We start from the raw sequence: 21,528 nt of genomic DNA, 5'->3' as shown, positions 1-21,528 counted from the left end.
AGCTATCTAATTTTGTTTGTATTTTCTGCAAGGAAGGTACCATATATTCAAATTCAGTATATTCTCTAAATCAGGCCTTAGGTGGATAACTAAATATCTAATCCCTTTATGCATCCATTTAAACTTTAATGCACTGACTAAGGAAGAAAAACGCACTGCTGATACTGGCATATACCAGTTGATTTTAAATCCTGAAAAAAATAAGATTCAATCATAAGGAGTACTGGTTAGGAGCATGCAGGGTCCTTAACTACTAGCAATATGTCATTGGCATATAACAATAATTGATGTTCTCTTTCCCCTGCAAATACACCTTTAATTCTTGGTTCCTCTCTAATAATTGAAGCAAGAGGTTCCAAAACGATTGTAAAAAGTAGTGGACTAAGAGGGCAGCTTGGGCGGTCAGAACAGGGTGATAATTTTGATAAATACATGTTATTTTTATTTTAGTTATTTTTTTCATTTTTTATAATTATTAGTTAAACCGTGGCAGTGCTGGCCAGCATGGAAATTCAGCAGTTGTTTTTAAAGAATTTTTGAAAATATCAAACTGTTCATGTCAGGTTATCTGGCACACATTTCTGGCTGGCCACATGGAATCTTCTCATGAATGTGCTGTGTAATGTCAGAAAGCAATGCTGGATTCCCCAAAGCAGAAGGAAATTAATCTGTGTAAACAGACCTGCTGGATCTTGAATTCTAAAATATCGGAGCTATGATTCCTTTTTTTGCTTAATGAGCCTCACTCCTGTGAAGAAGTGGTAAGTGTCCCCAAAGTTTAAGAAAACCTCAAAAGTCACTTCAAAGTTAGAGGCGGATGGTGGGATCCGCCAGATGTGACCTCTCTCTCTGGCTCCTCCAAGGTGGTTTTAGGACACTGGAGTGTCTGTTCCCATCAGCGAGGCTTATCAGAGTGGCAGCAGCGGTGTCTAATCACCACCCGGCAGACAGACAATAAATCCCTCCCTATTATGGCTCAGGTACACACGCTTCAATCCTCTCTGACTAAAGCAGCCTGACAGGACAAAGACTTGATCCTTAGAAACACTTGCACTTTGTCGCTGACTTTGAAGTCCATGAATCCGACTGTTTTTGTCCAGTGACATTTTTAGCTGGAAAAAGCTTTTCTAATGTTCGCGTTTACAGATTACTGATAATTGGGCTTTAATGGATCCACTTATCATGTTTAATTTAATACCTCATGAGCAGCAGGTTTCTAGGTTTTGATAAAGACGATGATTTTGTGCAAACCTTTGTGTGAGGCAGCTGGTCAGGAGTGATCTGTAGTGTAAGGTCATATAGGTCAGGCAAAGTGGCTGCAAAAGCAGGCAATAAATCCAACATGTTCAGTCATATTTGCAGACACAATCCCTCTGTGCAGATGATGCTGTGTCACATTTATAACAAGTTATAAGTTAAGGCAGTATGATTTCCGTGATGCAGGGGGAATGTCATACAAGTACAATTTACTTCAGTTATAATAGTAACAACAATAATAAAATTTTTATAATAATTAATTTATTTAAACATTTTTAAGGAATATTATGTTTGTCCATGTTATACATTAGTATTGTTTGAGTAAATCAAAATAAAAGTTTGATTTAACTTGAAATTATGACAACTTTACGAGTACAATTTTCTTCAAAGTTATAATAACAACAACAATAATATTATTTATAATAATTTATTTAAACATTTTTAAGGAATATTATGTTTGTCCATGTTATACATTAGTATTGTTTGAGTAAATCAAAAGAAACGTTTGATTTAACTTGAAATTATGACAACTTTACAAGTAACATTTTTTTCTAAGTTATAATAACAACAACAATAATATTCTTTATAATAATTAATTTATTTAAACATTTTTAAGGAATATTATGTTTGTCCATGTTATACATTAGTATACCTCTGTTGTGCAGAACTTTGCCAAAAATAAAAGTTGTGGAGTTTTCATTTGATATCATTAAAACATTAATTAAAATAATAAAGTGTGATTTAAGGTGTATACCTGTAATTATTTTATTTTATTTATTTATCACTTTTTTCAGAAGGGAAATGTTGATACTTTCATTAAAATTATTTCAATTTTGTTGTAATAAAGGAAGACCTTTTTATTCTTTTAAGGGTCATTGTTACTGATAAGAATTACCATAACATACATTTTTATAGATGTCTATAAAACTATAGCTAAGAAGTATATGTTTGATTGCAACATATAATCATTGCATTGATAGTTTTCATAGTCTGCTTGATTAATTATTTACTAACTATATGATACAGACGTCAAGCTACTGATAAGCTACTTTTCAATATAATGTAGAAACTTAAATTTTCTGTAATTTGCTTTGCAACAATTTTCATTGTGAAAAGTGCTATACAGATAAACTTGAATTTAATTTCATTTAAGTCTACTCCTGTATATGAATCGATGTCCTTTCTGTACCAGTACATTCCCAATTATTACAGCATATTTTTGTTTAAACATGCCTTGCTTTCAAGCTTTTGACTATGTGAAGTGCTCTCAGGTTGGTGCGCACATAAAGCGAGACACAAAGGTTCATTAATGCAGCTCATGCATGCTGACCCCAAAGTTAATGTCCCTATCATTTTGGAGTAGGGAGCGTCTCTCAAGTGGGAGAACTCATGTTTAATGCATTGCACTGGTCAGAGATTTTAACCTCACCTGAAGAGAAGGGGAGAGAGTGTGACACGAACTGGGCGGTCCCTTAGCTCTCCGGTCAGGGGCCCAGCAAAGTCTAGGGCTGAAAATCCAATGCAGAGTTATTCTGACTGCTGACATTTACTTAACATGGATAACCCTGTTCATGTGGTCTGTGCTCCAGAGGTCTAAATCCAAGGGTGGCCCCAGTCCCCTGTGATTCAACCAAATCATGCAAAAAATCCTTAAGAAGGCACATTGTATTCTCTCATTGCACCAAGTCTCTACCAATCTACTCTACTAAAAAAAAAAACCTTTGGCTTAGACCAGGCTAGTTTCCACTATAGCCAACATTGTGTTGATGAAAGAATCCTGGCTGTTTTATAAGCCTATGCAAAGCTCTGTGAGGTATATTTAGATCTTGCATCAAGAGTCTTGTTGCAAGCGGCTGGATTTCAAGAGTTTTGTTTGGTACTGGGTAATGATTTATGCCGTGGTCACCCATGGATATTTGCTTGGATTTCTGTGTACTTTCTCTAATGTTGTTTAAGTTCAATTGACATGCAGACACTCTCAGCAAAGCTGAGGCGCAAATATCCATCTTCAGTGGCTTTGCATTGAGTCCCAGAAGAGGAATGCAAATGAGCACATTAGCTAAGATGAAAATTTGGTGAAAATGCTAATAAGAAAATTGTTTTTCTAATCAGACTGTGACTCATTGCACAGTTTCATAAAGCCATGTTGGCTCTAAGTGCTTTTTAAAACTCTTATATGTGTACCAGAGGCAGTGCATTAGCTAAGCTTCTGATCTGGGGCCTTAGCAGCAGATAGACCAGGTGCTGTTGACATGTTGAAGTTTCACAGTGTGCCGTGTCAAGAGAAATCATTGAATGAGTTAAAGAAATGTTCCGCCAGGGGACTGATGATGAATCTTTCCCTCCATTGATTCTTATTGTTATATTCATTAGGATTTTGTTCAATAATAACAACAATAACATAATTCCGTGTATTTATTTATTTATTTTATCAGGGAATTATATGAGATGAACTAAGCGAGTGTGATTACTTGCATCTGATACAGCATTTATTCTTCAGCTCAGTCTCATATTTACAATAAAACATTAGTTTGAATGTCAACCGAGGAAACCAATATCTTTGTCATACTATCCTTTCATCTGTTAATGGTGATTTCTGAAGACAACACTGCTCAGTGCATTTGTTGACTGTGTCTTACAAAGTGTTCTTAAAAATAATGTCCTTGTTTACACCCCTGTTTCAGTCTCTTTCAATGTAAAAGTCTTTACCGCGGACTCACTGATAAATAGTCTCCTGTCACCTTTCCCGATCCTGCCCCCTCATTCTCTTTCACTTTGCTTCATGTCATGTATGGTCTGAACAGCCAACATAAAAGTTGCTAAACAATTCAGTTAAAAGTAAAATGGCAGGGCTCTGATATACAGCATTAAAGTTATATAAAATGTAAAGCTATGCATATGACTTTGCCCTCAGCCAAAATGGTTTGCTCTGGGACAAATAATAGATTAATGAGACCAAAGATTGCCAGTTAGATTTATATATCAAGTTTAACCACTATAGAGACATCAGAGCCAGCGGGAAATTCCCGTAGAACTGGGCGAGGTGAGGCTGCTCTCGGCACAGTCACATCTCTGAAAATGCTCAAACTAAATTTCAAATAGACACTATCTCTATTAACAAACCACATATGTGTAATCTAAACAACTACATACTTGCCTCTCTCTCTCTCTCTCTCTCTCTCTCTCTCTCTCTCTCTCTCTATATATATATATATATATATATATATATATATATATATATATATATATAATTTTTATTATTTCTTTGTTTTTGTGTGATTTTGCAAGAGAATACTTGGCTTTTTCAAATGTGCTATTTTTCTTTCCTCTGACTGCATGACACTTTGAAGGTTGTCTATTGGTGAATGGCTTCCTCCTAATTATTTTCTCTTTTCCTCTCCCACTTTCACACAGGAGCTGCTCAGTTCTCAGGTATGACTTCCTTTTTTCCTCTTGTATTCGTGTTCATTTTTTTTTCTTCATTGCCATTCCCATTTTCCAAATAGCTTGTCCTTTACAGCTAGCAGTGCTGGTCATAACCGAAACCATCTTGTCTTTCCTGTCTTGCCTCTGACTCACTGACTTCTTCTCTGTCAGCCTCAACCGGAACAGGTGCTGTATCTCTCCTGTACTCCATCTTCCTCGTCCCTTCTAACATCATCTGTCTCTCACCTTTCAGGACCGAAATTACACCTCATTCTCTCCGGTGTCTCATCCAGTTGAATTTCCTATTTTCACAGAGCACATTTACTCCAGATATGCAATCATTTCCTCTTCAAATGTGGAGAATGTGTTTTGAAGGAGGCCAGTAAAATAAGTCATTTAGTAAACCGTACTCAAACTCGCCAATCTATCAATGTCTTGCCAGCGCCTCTCAGGTCTTCCTCATTTTATTTCCTGCCATTTTGTGGCTAAGGCTCATTGAAGACAAGCATGGGTTCAAGATACAAGAATATTTTCGATTTTTCTTTTATACTGTATAAAGGACATTGTATTACTAATGTTATGTTTATTTTAGAGAGGTTGCACACAAAAGCACCATGAAAGCTCATAGTGATAAAATGTCATCCATTGCAACAAGGCTGAATTTCTTTTCTTTTTGATAAGTACCTGCTTGTACTTCTAACCTGTTCATTTGTGTTGATTGGAGCTTTGAAATAGATATAATGCACACTGCAATTCATTGATTAATTTTAATGACATATTAAGTATAGTTCAATTATGCTGAAACATTTGTGATTATGTATTCTAGGACTGGGGGGGGGTGGATTATAATTTCTTGATTTTACTCAATTCTCATTTTTACGAAATTATATTGATTCTTAAATCCCAAGAATCGATTAGTCTAGCCTGTTTTCAGTCCATTGACGGAACATTGTAATGCACCTCCCATCCAATAAATTGCAATAGGTGTTGTGCTTTGTAACTTTTTTTTTATATATGAAATGATGGCTGCATCCGGGCAGCATTCCAAGGCAGGAAGGCATCAAGGCACGTTTAAATACAAATTCTGCTTTACTTCTGTTTCCGGGGGTACCTTCTTCTGATGAAATTTTGAAGGCAGTATAGATGTATCCTTCACTGCCTTTGATATCCCACAATCCTGTGCGTTCCATTCCATGATGGTTGAGCTAAAAAAAAAAAAAAAAGATGGCATCTAAAAAGTTGCCTTTTTTCTTGTTAAAAATTTGGCAAGTATATTATCTGATATACCGTATATCCAGAATAAACAATATTGAATCAAATGGGCAATAAAATCAAATCAAGAGCTTGGGTTACCATGTTACATTGTAATTATGCATTTAAGTACTGAATAATATTAATTAACTACATGTAGACATGGGCCGGTATGAGATTCTGACGGCATGAAAACTTTAAGCAAAAAATATCATGGTATCATGGTATTGTTGTTACAGCTCTGACATGTGTTATGTTTAAATGACTGGGTAAAAAAAAAACATACATAACATATACAATATATATAAAACATATATTCATTTTTCTTTACATTTTTCTTTAATTTGTTTCCTAAAAATTAAAAATGTAAGACTAACATCTTAATTTAACCTAAATCTTTAATTACAGTTAATTTAAGTTATATAATTCATATACATATAATTTATATAATTTCATATCATTTAGTTATATAATAATATATATAATAAAAATAGAATAATCATACACATAATTTGATTGAATAATAACCCAATCTGAAGCGAAAACAGAATGTTCTGACAAGCTTTGTTAAATTATACCAAGAAAACTTTTTGAAGACAGTCAGCTCCCCTCAGAAACACATTCATATAAACCCCCAAATCAATATTGAGGATTTTTTTTTTCCAATAGTTCGTGCATCATGAGCTTTATAGTGAATGATATGCCTGCTACAGTATTTTTTTAGAGGGTTCGTGCACATCTGGCACCCCGTGGTAATGCGCATGTGTCGAGCTCATCCGTCCGCACTCAGTTGCGGTTGAGTATACTTTTGAAAGAAACGCTATATGTGAAGTGTATCCGGCCATCCTACTGCTTGCTCAAACCAACACGAGGAGGAGGGGTCAGTGTTACTCTCTACACTACACAGCCTGAGGGATTCCAACTCTTTCAGTCATTGAGTAGACATGAAAAACAGTGCATAACGCAGAAATGGTATAATGGAAAATATTAGTGGTTTTGAAACCGTGACATTTTCAAATCGCAGTATACCTTGAAACCGGGAATCGGCCCATGCCTAACTACATGTACTTACTATATGTCTAGGTTTAGAATTAGAGTTTGGTTTAGGGTTACTTGCATGTAATTATGCATAATTAATTGTTATAATATTAGTAAGTACATGTAACGTGTAACAAGGACACCTTAAAGGGGGTACATTGAAATATTATATTGAAAACAAACCCTTCTCAGCTGCTCCCGCAATGGACTCAACCCGCGAAACTATCAGCCCCTCCAGCAAGGGATGAAGCATGGTAAACTATCGGCATGGATTTTTGCCGATAACCGATTGTTCCAGCAATCAACTATCGGTGCCGATTTATTGGCAAAACCGATAAATCGGTCGACCTCTAAAGAATATATCTTTGGTTTTGAGACTTTAGTCTTTGCAAAATCTTCTTGATGCACCAATGGTCTTCTTCATGCACCAAGAACACTTAACACTCCAAAGAGAAAGGAAAAATTATATCACATTATATGACCCTTTAAAATAAAGTATTACCACAGCTTGTGAGTCAGAATTGGATTGAACTCTCTCCCCTTCTCTTCAGGTGAAATTAAAATCTCTGACTGGTGCTATAAATTAAAAACCCAGCTCTAATGTATGCTATGTATCTATAAAATCTATTCCTTGGTATGTTAAACTATAACATATAATATATATATATATATATATATATATATATATATATATATATATATATATATATATATAATAGGCTTAATAATAATAATAAAGTACAGAGATTTCTTTACTCAAAAAAAAAAAAGAAAGTAAAAAACATGAAGAGGTTTGGTAACGTTAGCCTATAACCCGCTGTTGTATCACAGCCAATACAACATAATTTTTTTTAGGTTTTTGGCCAAATGAAGGCTACTTAACAAAATTAGAAAATCTATTAAAACTTAAAAGACATTAAAGCATTTTAAAGATATTAAAAAATATTTGCTGCATTGCTAAAAATTGCTGCTGGAATAAGATTGCTTTTTGAGATTAAAAAAAGTTGCATAAGTTCACGCTGCATTGTATTATCCCTATTGCAATCAGGAATAATGTAGGCTAAAATGCTGGCAGGCTAAAGCAAAATGTTTACAAACATTATAAACACATTTATTAGTTTCAAGCTTTAGTAGTCAAGCTTTTGCAAAACAAATAAAACTGCAAAACTTTTGCAAAATAAAGAAAATTTCTTTCTGCCTTATCAATTTCCTGAATAAAATCTTTAAAACTTGTTACAAAGAACCATAACTGAGCAAATATTTTCATTTTGTTTTGTTAATCTGTCAATGATTTAATAAACTATCAAATTTAATTAAGTTTATTTTTTTCTTATTTTTTTTTTTTTTCTTTGAACTGGTTCAGAGCCCTGCTCATTTCAGCACAAATCATTTTCAGTTGAAATTGTAGTATGCACGCTGTTGATTTTTAATATCAGCCATAGTATTTATTATTGGGCATAATATAAAAATAATTATTGGCTATTCTGTTAGCAGGAGTTTTTGTATTGGAGCTTTCTTAATCTAAATCCATAAATCCATTCACAGACACCCTTATTTATCCCCTACTAAATCGTCCCTGTCCTAAATATCCTCATCAGCACAGAGAGCGGAATGATGCTTATTTTTGAGTGTCAGGCTACATTAGAAGAGAAAATTAGACACCCGCCCGCTCCAGACCTAAGGGGGGGGCGATGATTCAGACATACAGTATTACGGCCAGCAACTTTAGCCCACACTCCAACAGCCCTTTACAATGAATGCCCTTCTCCTCCACAGTCTATCAGCCCAAACATGCTGAGGCACTGGAGAAATGCTCTCTCTTTCAGATAAACACACACACACGCTGTACTTGGCAAAGGCACTGTATTTATTTTATTTATTTATTTATTGTGTCTTGCGTTTCAGTTATTAATCGAAGCCAAGTTATTTGTATGGGTATAAATTAGAAGTGAGCTGAAGAAGACACTCCCAAGGGGATTGGATGAATCCCAGTCCTTGTTAAGGACTCCAGTCCTTCATGGCCTTCTGCTTAGTTTATGCCGCATTTTCTCTCTTTCACTCTCTCTCTCTCTCTCTGTCGCCCTCTTTCTCCTCCAACTCTGCTTGTAAACAGAATACTCTCTTGCCAAAGACATCTACTCACCATTAATACTGAAAAGGGGCCATGCTGATGAAGCTCCTATTATTGTGATAGCTGGCTCTTGTGAAATGATTACTGTAAAGTGATCCAGAAGATCTGTGCTAGCTAAACACATTACCACAAGGCATCACAATAACATGGCCATAACGGAACAGTGGTCTCAATGTTTTAGTCTTTATGTTACCTTGACAACTCAAAAGAAGAACTGTTTTTCTTTCATTTTTAAAAGACCCCATTAAATGTAGAAATGCACAATATCAGTACCATAGAAGTTATCACATAGTCATTTATTTTTGGATCTCGGTGAAAACTACATATTGGCTGATATTAACATACCATTAGTAATGTAGTGTTAATTTCATTTTCCCAAAAAGCCTGCCATGAGCAATGTTAAAAACTATCTAGTCAGTTTCAGGTGGCGTTTATAATTTAAGAGAAGAGACACTGTTTTATGTAGAGCATTTGATTGGCCAACAGTCTGTGCAGTGCAGGATGAGTCATCGATGTTTTTAGTGTGTTCCCCAAAGAGAAAGTGATTCAATTTTAAATCCGTATCAAAGATTAATTTAGTTATCTTTCATGACTATGCTAGTAGAGATCCTCAAAGCTAACCAGCATGAGCTTTAAGTGACAATTGTTCAATTGTGATTCCATTTGATTTAATGTTAACTGCTAGAGGAAAGCAAAGCCCTTCATTTCTCTCTGACTCTGCGCTGTTTCCTCTGACCTCAAGGGCTCCTTGTTCTGCCTCTTTGACTGTTATGTCATCTTAGTGAATGCATGTGAGGATTTTTTTTTTTTTCTGTGGCGATCGATAGAGGAAGATGTGAGAGGCAGAGGGCAGTTAATCTCCTGCCGCCTGCATGGGGATTCTTATCCTTGTGTGCACAGACGTTGCCTAGATCAGGACGCCGGCTCAGAAACAATGCAAAATTCACACTGAACTGCCCGCGCAATCTCTGCTTAAGGATGTCGTATTTAGTTGGATGGAGAGTAAGAGGCCATGTGACTCCGGCACAGCTCACTGATTTCAGAGTGAGGGACAGGTGCTGGAGGTCCTCGCGGTGCACCATCGTGCTGAGAGGAGGAATGATGGGAAAGGAAGAGAGAGAGAAAGGGCAAGACAGGTCTCTGCTCTTCTGCTGTGTTTGTCTTACCTGCTTTCTTTTGCTTTTTGTCCCTCTTTTCATCTTTTCCTCTCTGGCCTTTGTTTTCTGGATTGCACAAAACCAGATCACTCCCATTCTAAAAAAAAAAAAAAAAAATGTCTACCACTTTTTTTCCTTCTCCTTTTTCAGTATTTTTGAAAGTCTCTCATGCTCAACAAGGCTGCATTAGATCACGGATACAATACAAACAGTAATATTGTGATATATTCTCTGTGTGGAGCACTGGCTGTTGTCAGACTCTTTGTTCAAACAAAAATCACACTGGATTATTACAATTAATGGCAAAATGAATGTTTGGACATGTAAACTGATATTTGCTACTGACACAAAAAATAAAATAACTGACTTAAAACTATTTTTAGCTGGTTAAAATACTAGTGTTATAATCATATTGGTCACCACTGTATAATCTATTAATAATAGTAATATATTTTATTGTAGTGGGGAAAAATAATGACCCTTTTTGGTCACACTTTATTTTAAGGTCCAATTCTCACAATTAACTAACCATTAACTATGATTTCTGCCTCAATTAACTCCTTATTTGCTGCTTATTAATAGTTTATAAGGTAGTTGTTAAGTTTAGGGTATTGGGTAGGATTATGGATGCCATGCATTATACGTTCTTTATAAGCACTAATAAACAGCCAATATGTTAATAATAGGCATGGTAATAAGCAACTAGTTATTAGTGAGAATTGGACCCTATACTAAAGTGTTACCCAATTTTTATATGTATCGAAAGATAAAATGGTTTAGTTTTGAATTTTTATAGTTGCATTAAAACTGGCTTGTCAGATAAATACCCAAAAGTTACTTTAGATGTTCAAAATGATGTGCTCCATTTTTTTGTGGACAGCTTATGTTCCAGCAGTCAGTTATGTAATCGTCTCTGAGAGACTTTTTTACCAGCTGCATTTTGCTGGAAAGGGGGTATTTGTTTATCCATTGCCATTGAGACTCAGTCACAGTGGCAGAAGTCCTTTCTTCCTCTCCCTCTGCTGAGAGAGATTTCCAAATGAGCGAGCAGGGGTGGCAAGGCCTCTGGTGCTGCGCCCGGCCCCCGTCGGCTCTCTGACGCATTAATCATCAGGCTGCCATCCATCCCTTCCCACACACCACATTCCGCTGCTGCTCCCATCCAACCAGCATTTTACCCTTCATTAGCACTAGTATCATCACAATTTACTTATCCATACGTTTGTGTGAACGCTTCTCGGCTGCTCAGCGTATGAAGAGAGTGGGAGGGGGTCTTTGTGGCTGAGGGGCTTGCTGAGCCTTTGAGGGAACTCGCTCCAATTTGTTCTAAAGAAAAGCAGTAGAAGTTTGCTTTACACGTGCTGTTTCAAACCCTGCTTGTTAAACAAGCTGATATTTTTAGTATTTAAACACAACAAAGCTGGGAAACTTTAATGGGTCCATCAATGAAACTTCTGTTTTTTTTATTTTATTTTTTTTTATGGAAGGGTAAATCGTTCAATAAAGCAAAACGTAACTTAATTGAATTAAGCCAAGTGATGTCTGTAAAGGATTTAGCAGAAATATCACAAAAGCATCTGAAGAGTGACACTCCTAAAGGCTTAGCTTATTCCAGTTAAGCTTGATGTATTTCTCTTAAGAAGATTTGGCAAATTTGTCCATGTTTCATAAGGTTTGTCGTTGAATTCTGTGCTTCTAAGTTTGGAAATGGCCTTTGCTGAAAAGATTAGCTTTACTTTAGCATTTCAGCATTTTAAGTCGTGGTTTGGGGCTGGTTTAGCTAGTTAAGGGGCCTGATGGGGACTGCATCATTCAAAAGAGCATATGTTGATCTTTTTAACAAGGGTGACTGAGTTGGCACGTGTGTCTGGAGGTCTCCTTTCGCAGATGGAAGGGCACAGTGACGTAATCAGAAGACACATGTGCTTGAAGTGATTTCAAACAAATGATATCAGACACAGCCTGTGGGCTTACAATAAAGCAGCGTTAACGACACGCCAATGCATATGAATATCTCCATTCAATCTCAGCAGATATTACAGAGATCTCATTTGTGATTTTTCTTTCCTATGCGCAATCATTCAAAAGGAAGTTCACACAAATTAAAATCCTGCTCTGATAGTTCAACACTCTCTGAACACATAGTACCGTAACCATGGAGTTCTTCTCTATTAGCCGTACTGTAATATTCGAGCATGAGCGCTGACCTTTGTGGCTCAGAATAGTGATGGGTATCACGTATCCTCTCACTGAGTGTGGCTCACAGGTGTATGTGGATCTCACTCTTTTACAATCATCACCATTCAGATCTAATTCAAAGCCTTGGTTTTCCTCACTCGCACATGCTGTTTAAACAGTGCGGCAGGCAGGATGAGCTATTGAGGCGGACAGTAGAGTGCTTTGACCTTTACAGCACAGCAGTGCACTCCTGCATTAGCCTGTTCCGTGTCACACGCACACACACACACACACACACACACACATGCACGCTCTGGGTGTTCCTCTGGGTTGATGTATGAGGGGCACTGGGGTGGTGCTGGGCCTGTAGTGATATAAATGGCTTGTCTGCCTCACTGAGAGCAGAGTATCGTCCTCTGACAGCTTTAATCTAGACCAAAATGATCAATGTTCTGTGCTACTTATTTTGAATGTCGGTAATTAAATACAGAGATAATGTCACAGATCTGTTTGAACAAGTTATGCAAATGCACAGCACACAAATTTCTTTGCCATTTTTGCGATGCCTTGTTTGTTGTTGATGCATGAACAGAAAGCTAATTTTTTTTCAGGGGCCCTTTTTTGATGGTCTTTGCTTGAGCATTAGGGCTAATGAAATCTTTATTCAAATGGGAATTCATCAGTCGCTCACTTGTTCCAGCTCCAGTGACACAAACAATTATCTTAATTAAACCAATCTACACACCAATAATCAATAATAATTTGGGGTCTAAGCAGGTTTAATCCCTTTATTAATACAGTATGATCCCTGTACAAGATTTACCTAATAGTTTATATAGCTGGAGCAGGTTTCATAATAAGAGGTACCTAGAAGCATGAATTTTAACATACGGTTGTCATTGTTTTTATTATATTATATGTTACAGCGCTTAATTTTTTTTCTTTTTTTTTTACATTTATTAATTGATAGATTTTTATTATTATTAATTGACCTTGTGGGAATAGGAAAATCTATTTGAATTTTATCATGGCACATTTTTAATAATACAATTTTAAGTTTTAAATGTTTATAAACAGATTCGGTAACAATCAATAAACAGATTGCTTCTTATTAATAGTGAGTAAGGAAGCTGTTAAATTTAGGTATTGGGTAGGATTAGGGATGTAGAATAAAGTACTAATAGTTCTCATCAAAGCTGGATTTATTTGATTAAAATAGAGAAAATTAATTGATGAAAAATAGAGAAAATAAATGTTGAAAAAACATTTTGTGAATGTGAATTTGCAATTAAAAGAAAAACAGTTTTTTTATTTTAATATACTTTGAAATATAATGTATTCCTGTGAAACAAAGTTGAGTTTTCAGGATTGTTACTATGATAGGCTATTTGATACTTTTTTCAGGATTCATTGAATGTAAGTCGACTGTATGAATGAATTAATAAGGGACTGTAAGTCTGCTAAATGCATAAATTTAATTTAATTTAATGGAAAGTTAAAAATAACTGTGTTTATTTCAAATATAAATTTTGTGTTACAGTATACACTGACTATTAAAAGTTTGGGGTCAGTATTTCTTTTTTTCTTTTTTTAATTAATATTCAGCACGGATGTTAAATGGCTAAAAAGTCATAGTAAAGGCTTATATTGTTAGAAAAGATTTCTGTTTTGAATAAATGCTGTTCTCTTGAACTTTTTATTCATCAATCAAAGTATCAACAGGTATCAAAAAAAAGTATCACAGGTTCCAAAATAAATGAAATAAAATAAAATTAAGCAGCAATTTAAACAGTTAAAAACAGTTTAAACGCTGATAATAAATCTGAATTTCAAATTTGGTTGTGTGTGTTGGGGGGTTTGTCCACTTTTAATTATTGGGGGTGACTTGTCAGTGTCTCGATGCCCCTCAATGTCTATGGTGGTTATTTCTCTGAGAGAATGATTCAAACTCATTTTATTTAAAAACTTGAACTAGATAAACAAAAAAAATTGCATTTTATCGTGACATATATTCAATAGCATAAATGAAAGTTTTAAATATTTACAAACGTAGTATTTTATATTTCAAATATTATTTTCTAAAAAAATGTAAACGTGTTAAGTGTTTTAGTTTTTTTGCAAGCTTAAATTTTTATAATAATAAATAATAATACTAACCAAGACTGGACACAACAATTCCATATTATTGCTATTTTGCTGGTTTTGATAGCTTCTGTTGTCCTCATTTAGGATAAAAGCGTTAAAAACTAGCTTTAATTTAAATAATTAAGTGAAGATATAATGTCATGATCAAAACATTATCATAAAAAAAGTATTTTCAGTAGAATGTTTACAATTAAAGTTTAATTAAAATTAAAGCTTGTAAAATGCTTAACAAATCTGAATTTTAGTGACACTTTTTAAAATGATACAATTTAGAGTTAATTTAAAATTATTAAATATTTTCATCACATCAAATAAAAAAAATAAAATAAAAAAAATTAAAAATGTGCATACAAATGTTACACTTATCATGGAATAACTCATACACTAACACGTTTTGGAGATGTAAATTCAACAGAGAGCATGCCAGAATGCAATTAACATGTTTACCCCTTTTCCTCATTGAGTTTGACTCATTGGCATACCCTAGTGATTCATGTCTGCTCCTGCAGCATGTTGTTTTTTTTTTTTTGTTTTTTTTTGTATAGGCCTGCTATAGGGTAAACATCTGCTTTCCAGTGCATGAATAGTTAAATGATATCTCACTAAGATTTGTTGGCAAAGTTTCCGCTAAACTTTTTGGAAGTAAAGGAGAAGTCTCAGGAGGTCTAGTGATGTTTAGAACAAGCCCTCTCATCCCACACAACAAAATGGCATCCAGCTCATCACCCCAGAGTTGAGCAAAGTAAACACCGAACTAGCTAATTACATGTAAGTTGAGTTATCACATACACTCTACATTTTAATGACTTTTCGAGCAATGGTTTAGTTCAAAATATTGCAGTGCTCAGCCAAGATTGGCGTTATGGGGTTTTCATTGAAGGGATGAGAGGTTTGGAAATGAACTAAGGGGAAAAAAACAAGAAATAAAGTCGATAGAGTAGCATATAAAAGAGCACATTTTAAGGTTATCAAGTGAATATTTTAATGTTTTAATTTAGCATTCTGTTCCTCACTACTCGCCTTCCCTCCTTTTTCTGTTGAGCTTGCCAAACGTGGCTGCAGTGCGTGCTCATGTATGTGTTTACCCTTTCGATGCATCTTCTGTCACTTAGCATGATTACCACCCAGCAGCTGATCGGCCACCGAGAAGTCTCTGTGACAACCGCTGTAGCACGCTTAACCTTCATCGCTAACCCCTTTCTGGGATAAACAGCCGTTCTATTTGCATTTCCAATCCAGTCCTCTCAATCCACACCTCATCCCCTTTGACAAGTCTTAAGGAAGTCACTCCTGTGCAAGGGTCATTTGTTTTGGTCTGTTTTGACTTTGTGCTTCTGGCAGGCTGATTGAATTCAGTTTTGTTAAACTGTCTCCCCTTATCTGTCGCCATCACACAATCTGATTGCTTTCTTCCCTTCTGCTTTAAGTGACAGGGCTGTTTAGAGGTGCCTGACAACTGAGGCATGCAAATTAGCACTTGACGGTGTCTTAAAGTCATGTCACATTTCACATTAATATATTTATTTAGCTCCAGCTTTAGCCTGTTCATGTTTTCCTCTTAGCTCTGCAGGGAAGGCAGCTGTGTGGTGTAATTTTTTTGTATTTTTATTTTATTGTTTCCACTCAGAGAGCAAAAGTATAGTTCAGCTGTGAATTGTCTGGCTCTTAAAGGGACAGTTCACCCCAAAAAAGAATACACAAATTTTAATCAAGTGTTCCATAGTAGAAAAACAGTCTTAAGCCCCTTTCACACTGCACGTCAGACCCGCAATATTCCCGTAACATTGCCTGGTCGCCTTCTGTGTGAAAGCAACCACGTCCCGGAATTGATTACCGAATCGAATCCGGGTCGGGGACATAGTAACATTGCGGTAATCGATCCGGAACGAGCGCTGTGTGAACAAAAGCCAGATCTAATTCGGTATCGAAGTGATGACGCGCGTTATCGCGTGACTTTTTTACCGGCTGTTTTGAAGGAAGATCAACATTCGCGACGAAAACATATGTGCAAACTGTAATGAAGCAGAGATCAGTTAGTTCCTCACTTTCCGCGCTGACTCAGAGATCGTTTGCTTGCTTCAGTTAAAGTATAACGTGCCAAGCTTTGTCGACTCGTACATTACACGTCACGCGCTGATGTCACGTGTCGTTACGGGATCTTCAAGGGTTGTGTGTGAAAGAACGCACATATACCGGGTCATCACTGGCAGTGTGAAAGTGCCAAATCTAGCGACCAGGGAACAATTACAGGAACACTTTACCCCTGTATTTGCCGGAATTGCAGTGTGAAAGGGGCTATAGAAGTTTGGATAAGCGTGAATACAGAAATGATTACAATTATCATTTTTGGTCGAACTGTCCCATTTAACGGTATACATTTTTGCTTTGGGTCAAGTGAACAAGGCCTGTAGCAGTGGTTCCCAACCTCGTTCCTGAAGGACCATCAACACTGAACATTTTGCATCTCTCCTTTATCTGACAAACCCATTTCAGGTCTTGGACTCTCTACTAATGAGCTGATGATCTGAATCAGGTGTTTGATTAAGGAGACATGGAAAACATGCCATGTTGGGGACCTCCAAAAACGTGGTTGGGAACCACTGGCCTGTAGCTTCCATTCCTATGGCAGTGGCAGATCTTATCACATGGTGATCTCATCCACAGAGGGGATTCGGACCAGGCATGTGTAACATGAAAACAGGCAATCTCATGAAGCACACACTATGCGGGAAAGAGAGGGGGGAAAAACACTTTCACACTCTGCTGGATATTCACACCCACTCTAGCTGTGTTTTGCCACCTGTTCTTCATTGTGCACTCATGTAAGTGTGAGATTGTGGGTTTAGATGATGCTGGCTGCATCTCTGCTTCAAGGAAATGGACAGTGGTTCCATTTTTCCCACTTTTTCATAATGTTGTCCATTAGCTGCACTATTGCCCAATGCCCGGTGCCTTATATCTTATAGCATAACCAATGAGCTAAATGATGCAGATGCTTCGTCTTATTTACATTTAATGCACAAATATCTAAAACCATTAATGTCAGTGCTTCTATTTACCTTTTTTCTAATTTCAAACAGTTGTTTTTCATTATTAATTATGTTATCTATTAATTTGAGTGAAATATTGATAAGAAAAATGTAGTTGATATAGAAGATGGATGGATGACCATATGGATAATACATAGATTGCATATGTGAAAGGATGAAACGATGGGTGCTAGATGGTAGAAGTTATAAGATGGGTGGATAAATTGACAGATGGACGATATACAGAGAGCAGAACTTGGATGGATAGGCAGATATTTTTTAAAACAAAAGTTATATGATATATGGATGGACAGATAGTAGAAGTTATATGATGGATAGATGAATGAACAGATAAACAATATATAGGTAACAGATGTTATAGGATGAATGGATAATAAATAGTAGAAGTTATAAGATGGTTGGATGGCAGATATTTAGAAAATAGAAGAGCGAGAGACAGATAGACATTAACAGATGTACAGTATGTAGATGGACAGATGAATATATCTGCCTCTCTTTCATTCTCCAATTTGATCTCTCTTTCTCTCTGTCCCTCCACAGTCCAAAGCCAGAATCTCATTGCAGACAACATCTCAGTAGTGGAGGGAGAGACGGCCACCATAAGCTGTCGAGTCAAAAACAATGATGACTCCGTCATCCAGCTCCTCAACCCCAACAGACAGACCATCTACTTCAAAGACGTCAGACGTGAGTACACATATTCACACGGCACACACAAACACACACAGTCCACTTGTCCCCAGTGGAGTGGAAGTGTTAATGCATTAGAGTAATCAGCCCATAGAGAGACCCAGCTGGCTGGTGAGGGCATGGTTTTTTTCAGCGGTTTGCCATTTGATTTGACATTTCCCATGTCATATGCAGAAAAGCGCTTTGATGATAGTATTTTCTTTACGCCAAAGTTGCAACTGGAAACATTTTTAAGTAGTTTCAAAGTGCTTTTTGGAGTTTATTCTATGTCCAGTCCGGCACATATCATGTGGTTTCAATGGACATGGTGCCTGTCTCCACAAACGGTTCCCGGAAAGGTCCTTCTTATTTCATCGCTTTTCTCTGAAATAATGATAAGCTTCTCTGAGGTGCCAGACCGAGTCATTTTCATCTCCTTCCCCATAAACGGCACTGTGGTTAAAGAGCGTTCCAGTCAAGGGGAGTGAATGGGAGAGCTGTCAGTCGCCTGAGGGACTGTCCTCATCAAGTAACGGTTAAAGTAATTGTGTGCCCGGTCCTCTCAGAGTTTGGATTAAGGTCTTCTGAACCGTCATTTTATCTCTCAGCTTCTAATCATTAGCAAGGCTCAGACTCCTGATTTTTGGTCCGTGCAAGGCTGTAATTATCGCCCGTCTTCTTAATAAAACTTTGATGGGCTCTTCTCAAAGTAACCGTGGCCGGTAATCAAAATTGATTGCTGCCATTTAGAAGAAGCAGCATGTGTCCTGGAGCCTCTAGGATTAAACCTGAGAAAACAATACAAATGAGATTCGGAAGAGGAGCACAGGAGCAAAGGAAAGGAAATGAGACCGAGTGTGAGCAAGAGAAAGAGAGGGAGATGCGAGCGCAGATAATAGAGGCAGCCGCTGGCCATTGATACACAAAGTTTTTCTTCAACATCTCATTTCTGGTTGCTTAGAGCAAGTTTCAGATTGTCCACTGTCTGCGCTCGGTGGAATGCAAAGGAGTGAACCAGGCCTGTTTTTCTTTTTTATAAGTTTAGTTGTTATTTAGTTTAATTGTAATGCATTTATTTTTAAATACATTTTTAATATTGTGTTTACAAACTGCTGTAAAATTCAGCTTTGCCATTACCTGAATAAATTACTATAAGTTAAATAAGTTAAAATTTAGTAAAATAGAAAAAAAAAATTTTAGTCTAAAAATATTTCTCAATATTAATGTCATAACATATCAAGATTTTAGTGTTTTAGATTTTTTTTTTTTTATTTGTATACAAACAGAAAATTACTTGTTAGTTTTTGAAAAAAAATAAAAAATAAACAAGCAAGGCTTTTAGTTTAGAAATGTCTTATTTGATTAAATAAATAAATAATTGATGTACATAACATAAACTGATGTACTGATGGAGTACATATGGCCAAATTCTTCAGCATCTTTTTGCCTTTTATTAAGTTGCATTGTTATTTAAACAAGTGCAGCACGTTGTAAACATTTATTTTAGCTGCAAAAATCTGAATTATTTTAAGTGGTAACAAACTCTTAATTTGCTGCTTATTAATATCTAGTAAGGTAGTTGTTAAGTTTAGGTATGGAGTAGGATTAAGGGATCTAAAATATGGTCATGCAGAATAAGGCATTCATTTGTGGTTTATAAGTACTATAAACTAATATGCTAGTAATATGCATGCTAATAAGCAACTACTTAATAGTGATAATTGGTCCTTAAAATTTTTTTTTTTAAATTGGACATTCATATTTAGAAAACATTTGAACATTTTATATTCCTAAGGTGATAGCAAAGTTGGAATGTAAAGGCTCTTTGAGCTTTTGGCTTCTCAGTAGGTGAAGGAAATATGAAGATAAAAAAAGAAACTGTGAGAATCTTTGGCAGTCTTCAGCACTAGTTCAGCAGGAGGTGTTAACCGCTGTGGAGTTTCTAAAGCACCTCCTACTCTTTACACACCTCTTACACCCCCCACCTAGTGTGAGCAGAAAGCAGCATTTATTTATTTATTATATTTATTCCACAAAGGCCCTTTCACATGACTCACATCAGGGCTGCAGTGTTCAGTGCATGCACTGCTTTGACCTCCACGTGAATGACATTGCAGATAGTGATAAAAAAAGGGCAATTTACGAGGTCACTGGGTGCAAGACAGGGTGATGTGTAATTTTTTTGTTGCTGTGTACTCTAAAGAACCTGACAAACCAAGCCGATGGATAGACGTCAGATGTCTGGGACTCATGTCAGAGATTCAACGTTCAACTATATTCTGCTTTGACCTCCATGTGAACAACATTGTAGAAAGCGATAAAGGGCGATTTATGAGGTTACTGGGTGCAAGAAAGTGTGCCGTGTTATTTCTTTGTGCTGTAAAGGCCCTGACACACCAAACCAATGTACAGTTGGACAATTGGCCGAGCATGTTAAGTAAGAGCTGGGCATCTGGCGAGAAAGACCACTCTGACTGGCTGTTCTGCTTAGAATAGTGATGAAGAATAGTGATAAAAGCAAATAAGTATAAAGTCAAAAGTGAACACAAAGGCTGTTCTAGTTTTACATTTTCATCTTAGATAGTCATTCCTGTACGCTTTTATTATCATAACGATATGGCAGTCTGAAATAAAGAAATTGACGGCCAGCTCAAGCATCTCTTGCTCTAGTCTTTGCGGGATTTTGGCATGTTCAAACTTCACATTTTGGCTTCAATTGACAACACAGTTGACTTTTGTCTCTGCTAGTTTTTTATCAGTTTGGTGCATCACTGCCTTAAATCATCATTAGTGAGGTTAAATCAAACTTAAGTGCAAAGTTGGAACTTAGAACGTTACTTCATGTCATGTGAAAGGGCTTTAAATTCTCTCTAATATTGATTGTCTTGTATGTCATCTTTGGAGACAAGGTAGATTTTATTCGTAGAAACCTAGGACAGATTTTTCATAGAAAGCACTTTGTAGCAGCAGCACTATGTAGCAGTGCATATTTTAAGTCTCCTATTTTCTCTGAAATGTGCCATGCTGAGAGGACACAAAGCTGTGACTGTGTTATTTCACATTGTCTTTTTGTCCTTGCTGCATAATCTTTCCTTTTTTTATTTATTTATTAATTTTTTTTTACTTCCCGAGCCTTTCCTATATGGCATATGCTGGCCTTTGCATATGTGCCTGTCCTCATATGTTACGACACACACTCATTTTGATGAGAATTAAAACAGCAAAC

General features: G+C 36.3%; 1 protein-coding gene across 5 annotated transcripts in view; it reads left to right on the top strand.

Annotated features, from left to right (window-relative positions):
- The window catches only part of cadm1a (cell adhesion molecule 1a), a 280,121-nt gene that overhangs the window by 187,713 nt on the left and 70,880 nt on the right, over nt 1-21,528 (top strand). For 4 of the 5 annotated variants that reach the window (XM_026196121.1, XM_026196120.1, XM_026196119.1 and 1 more), the window contains exons 2-3: nt 4,672-4,689; nt 18,174-18,320. In XM_026196121.1, the coding sequence (XP_026051906.1) occupies nt 4,672-4,689; nt 18,174-18,320 (165 nt within the window). The remainder of the gene's footprint in view (nt 1-4,671; nt 4,690-18,173; nt 18,321-21,528) is intronic. The other variant, XM_026196118.1, reaches the window with a different exon arrangement.

The sequence above is a fragment of the Carassius auratus genome, chromosome 21 (genome assembly GCF_003368295.1).
Source record: "Carassius auratus strain Wakin chromosome 21, ASM336829v1, whole genome shotgun sequence".
Taxonomy (NCBI): Eukaryota; Metazoa; Chordata; class Actinopteri; order Cypriniformes; family Cyprinidae; genus Carassius; species Carassius auratus.
The sequence above is the reverse complement of the archived record's forward strand: the minus strand, read 5'-3'. Positions and strand labels throughout refer to the sequence as shown.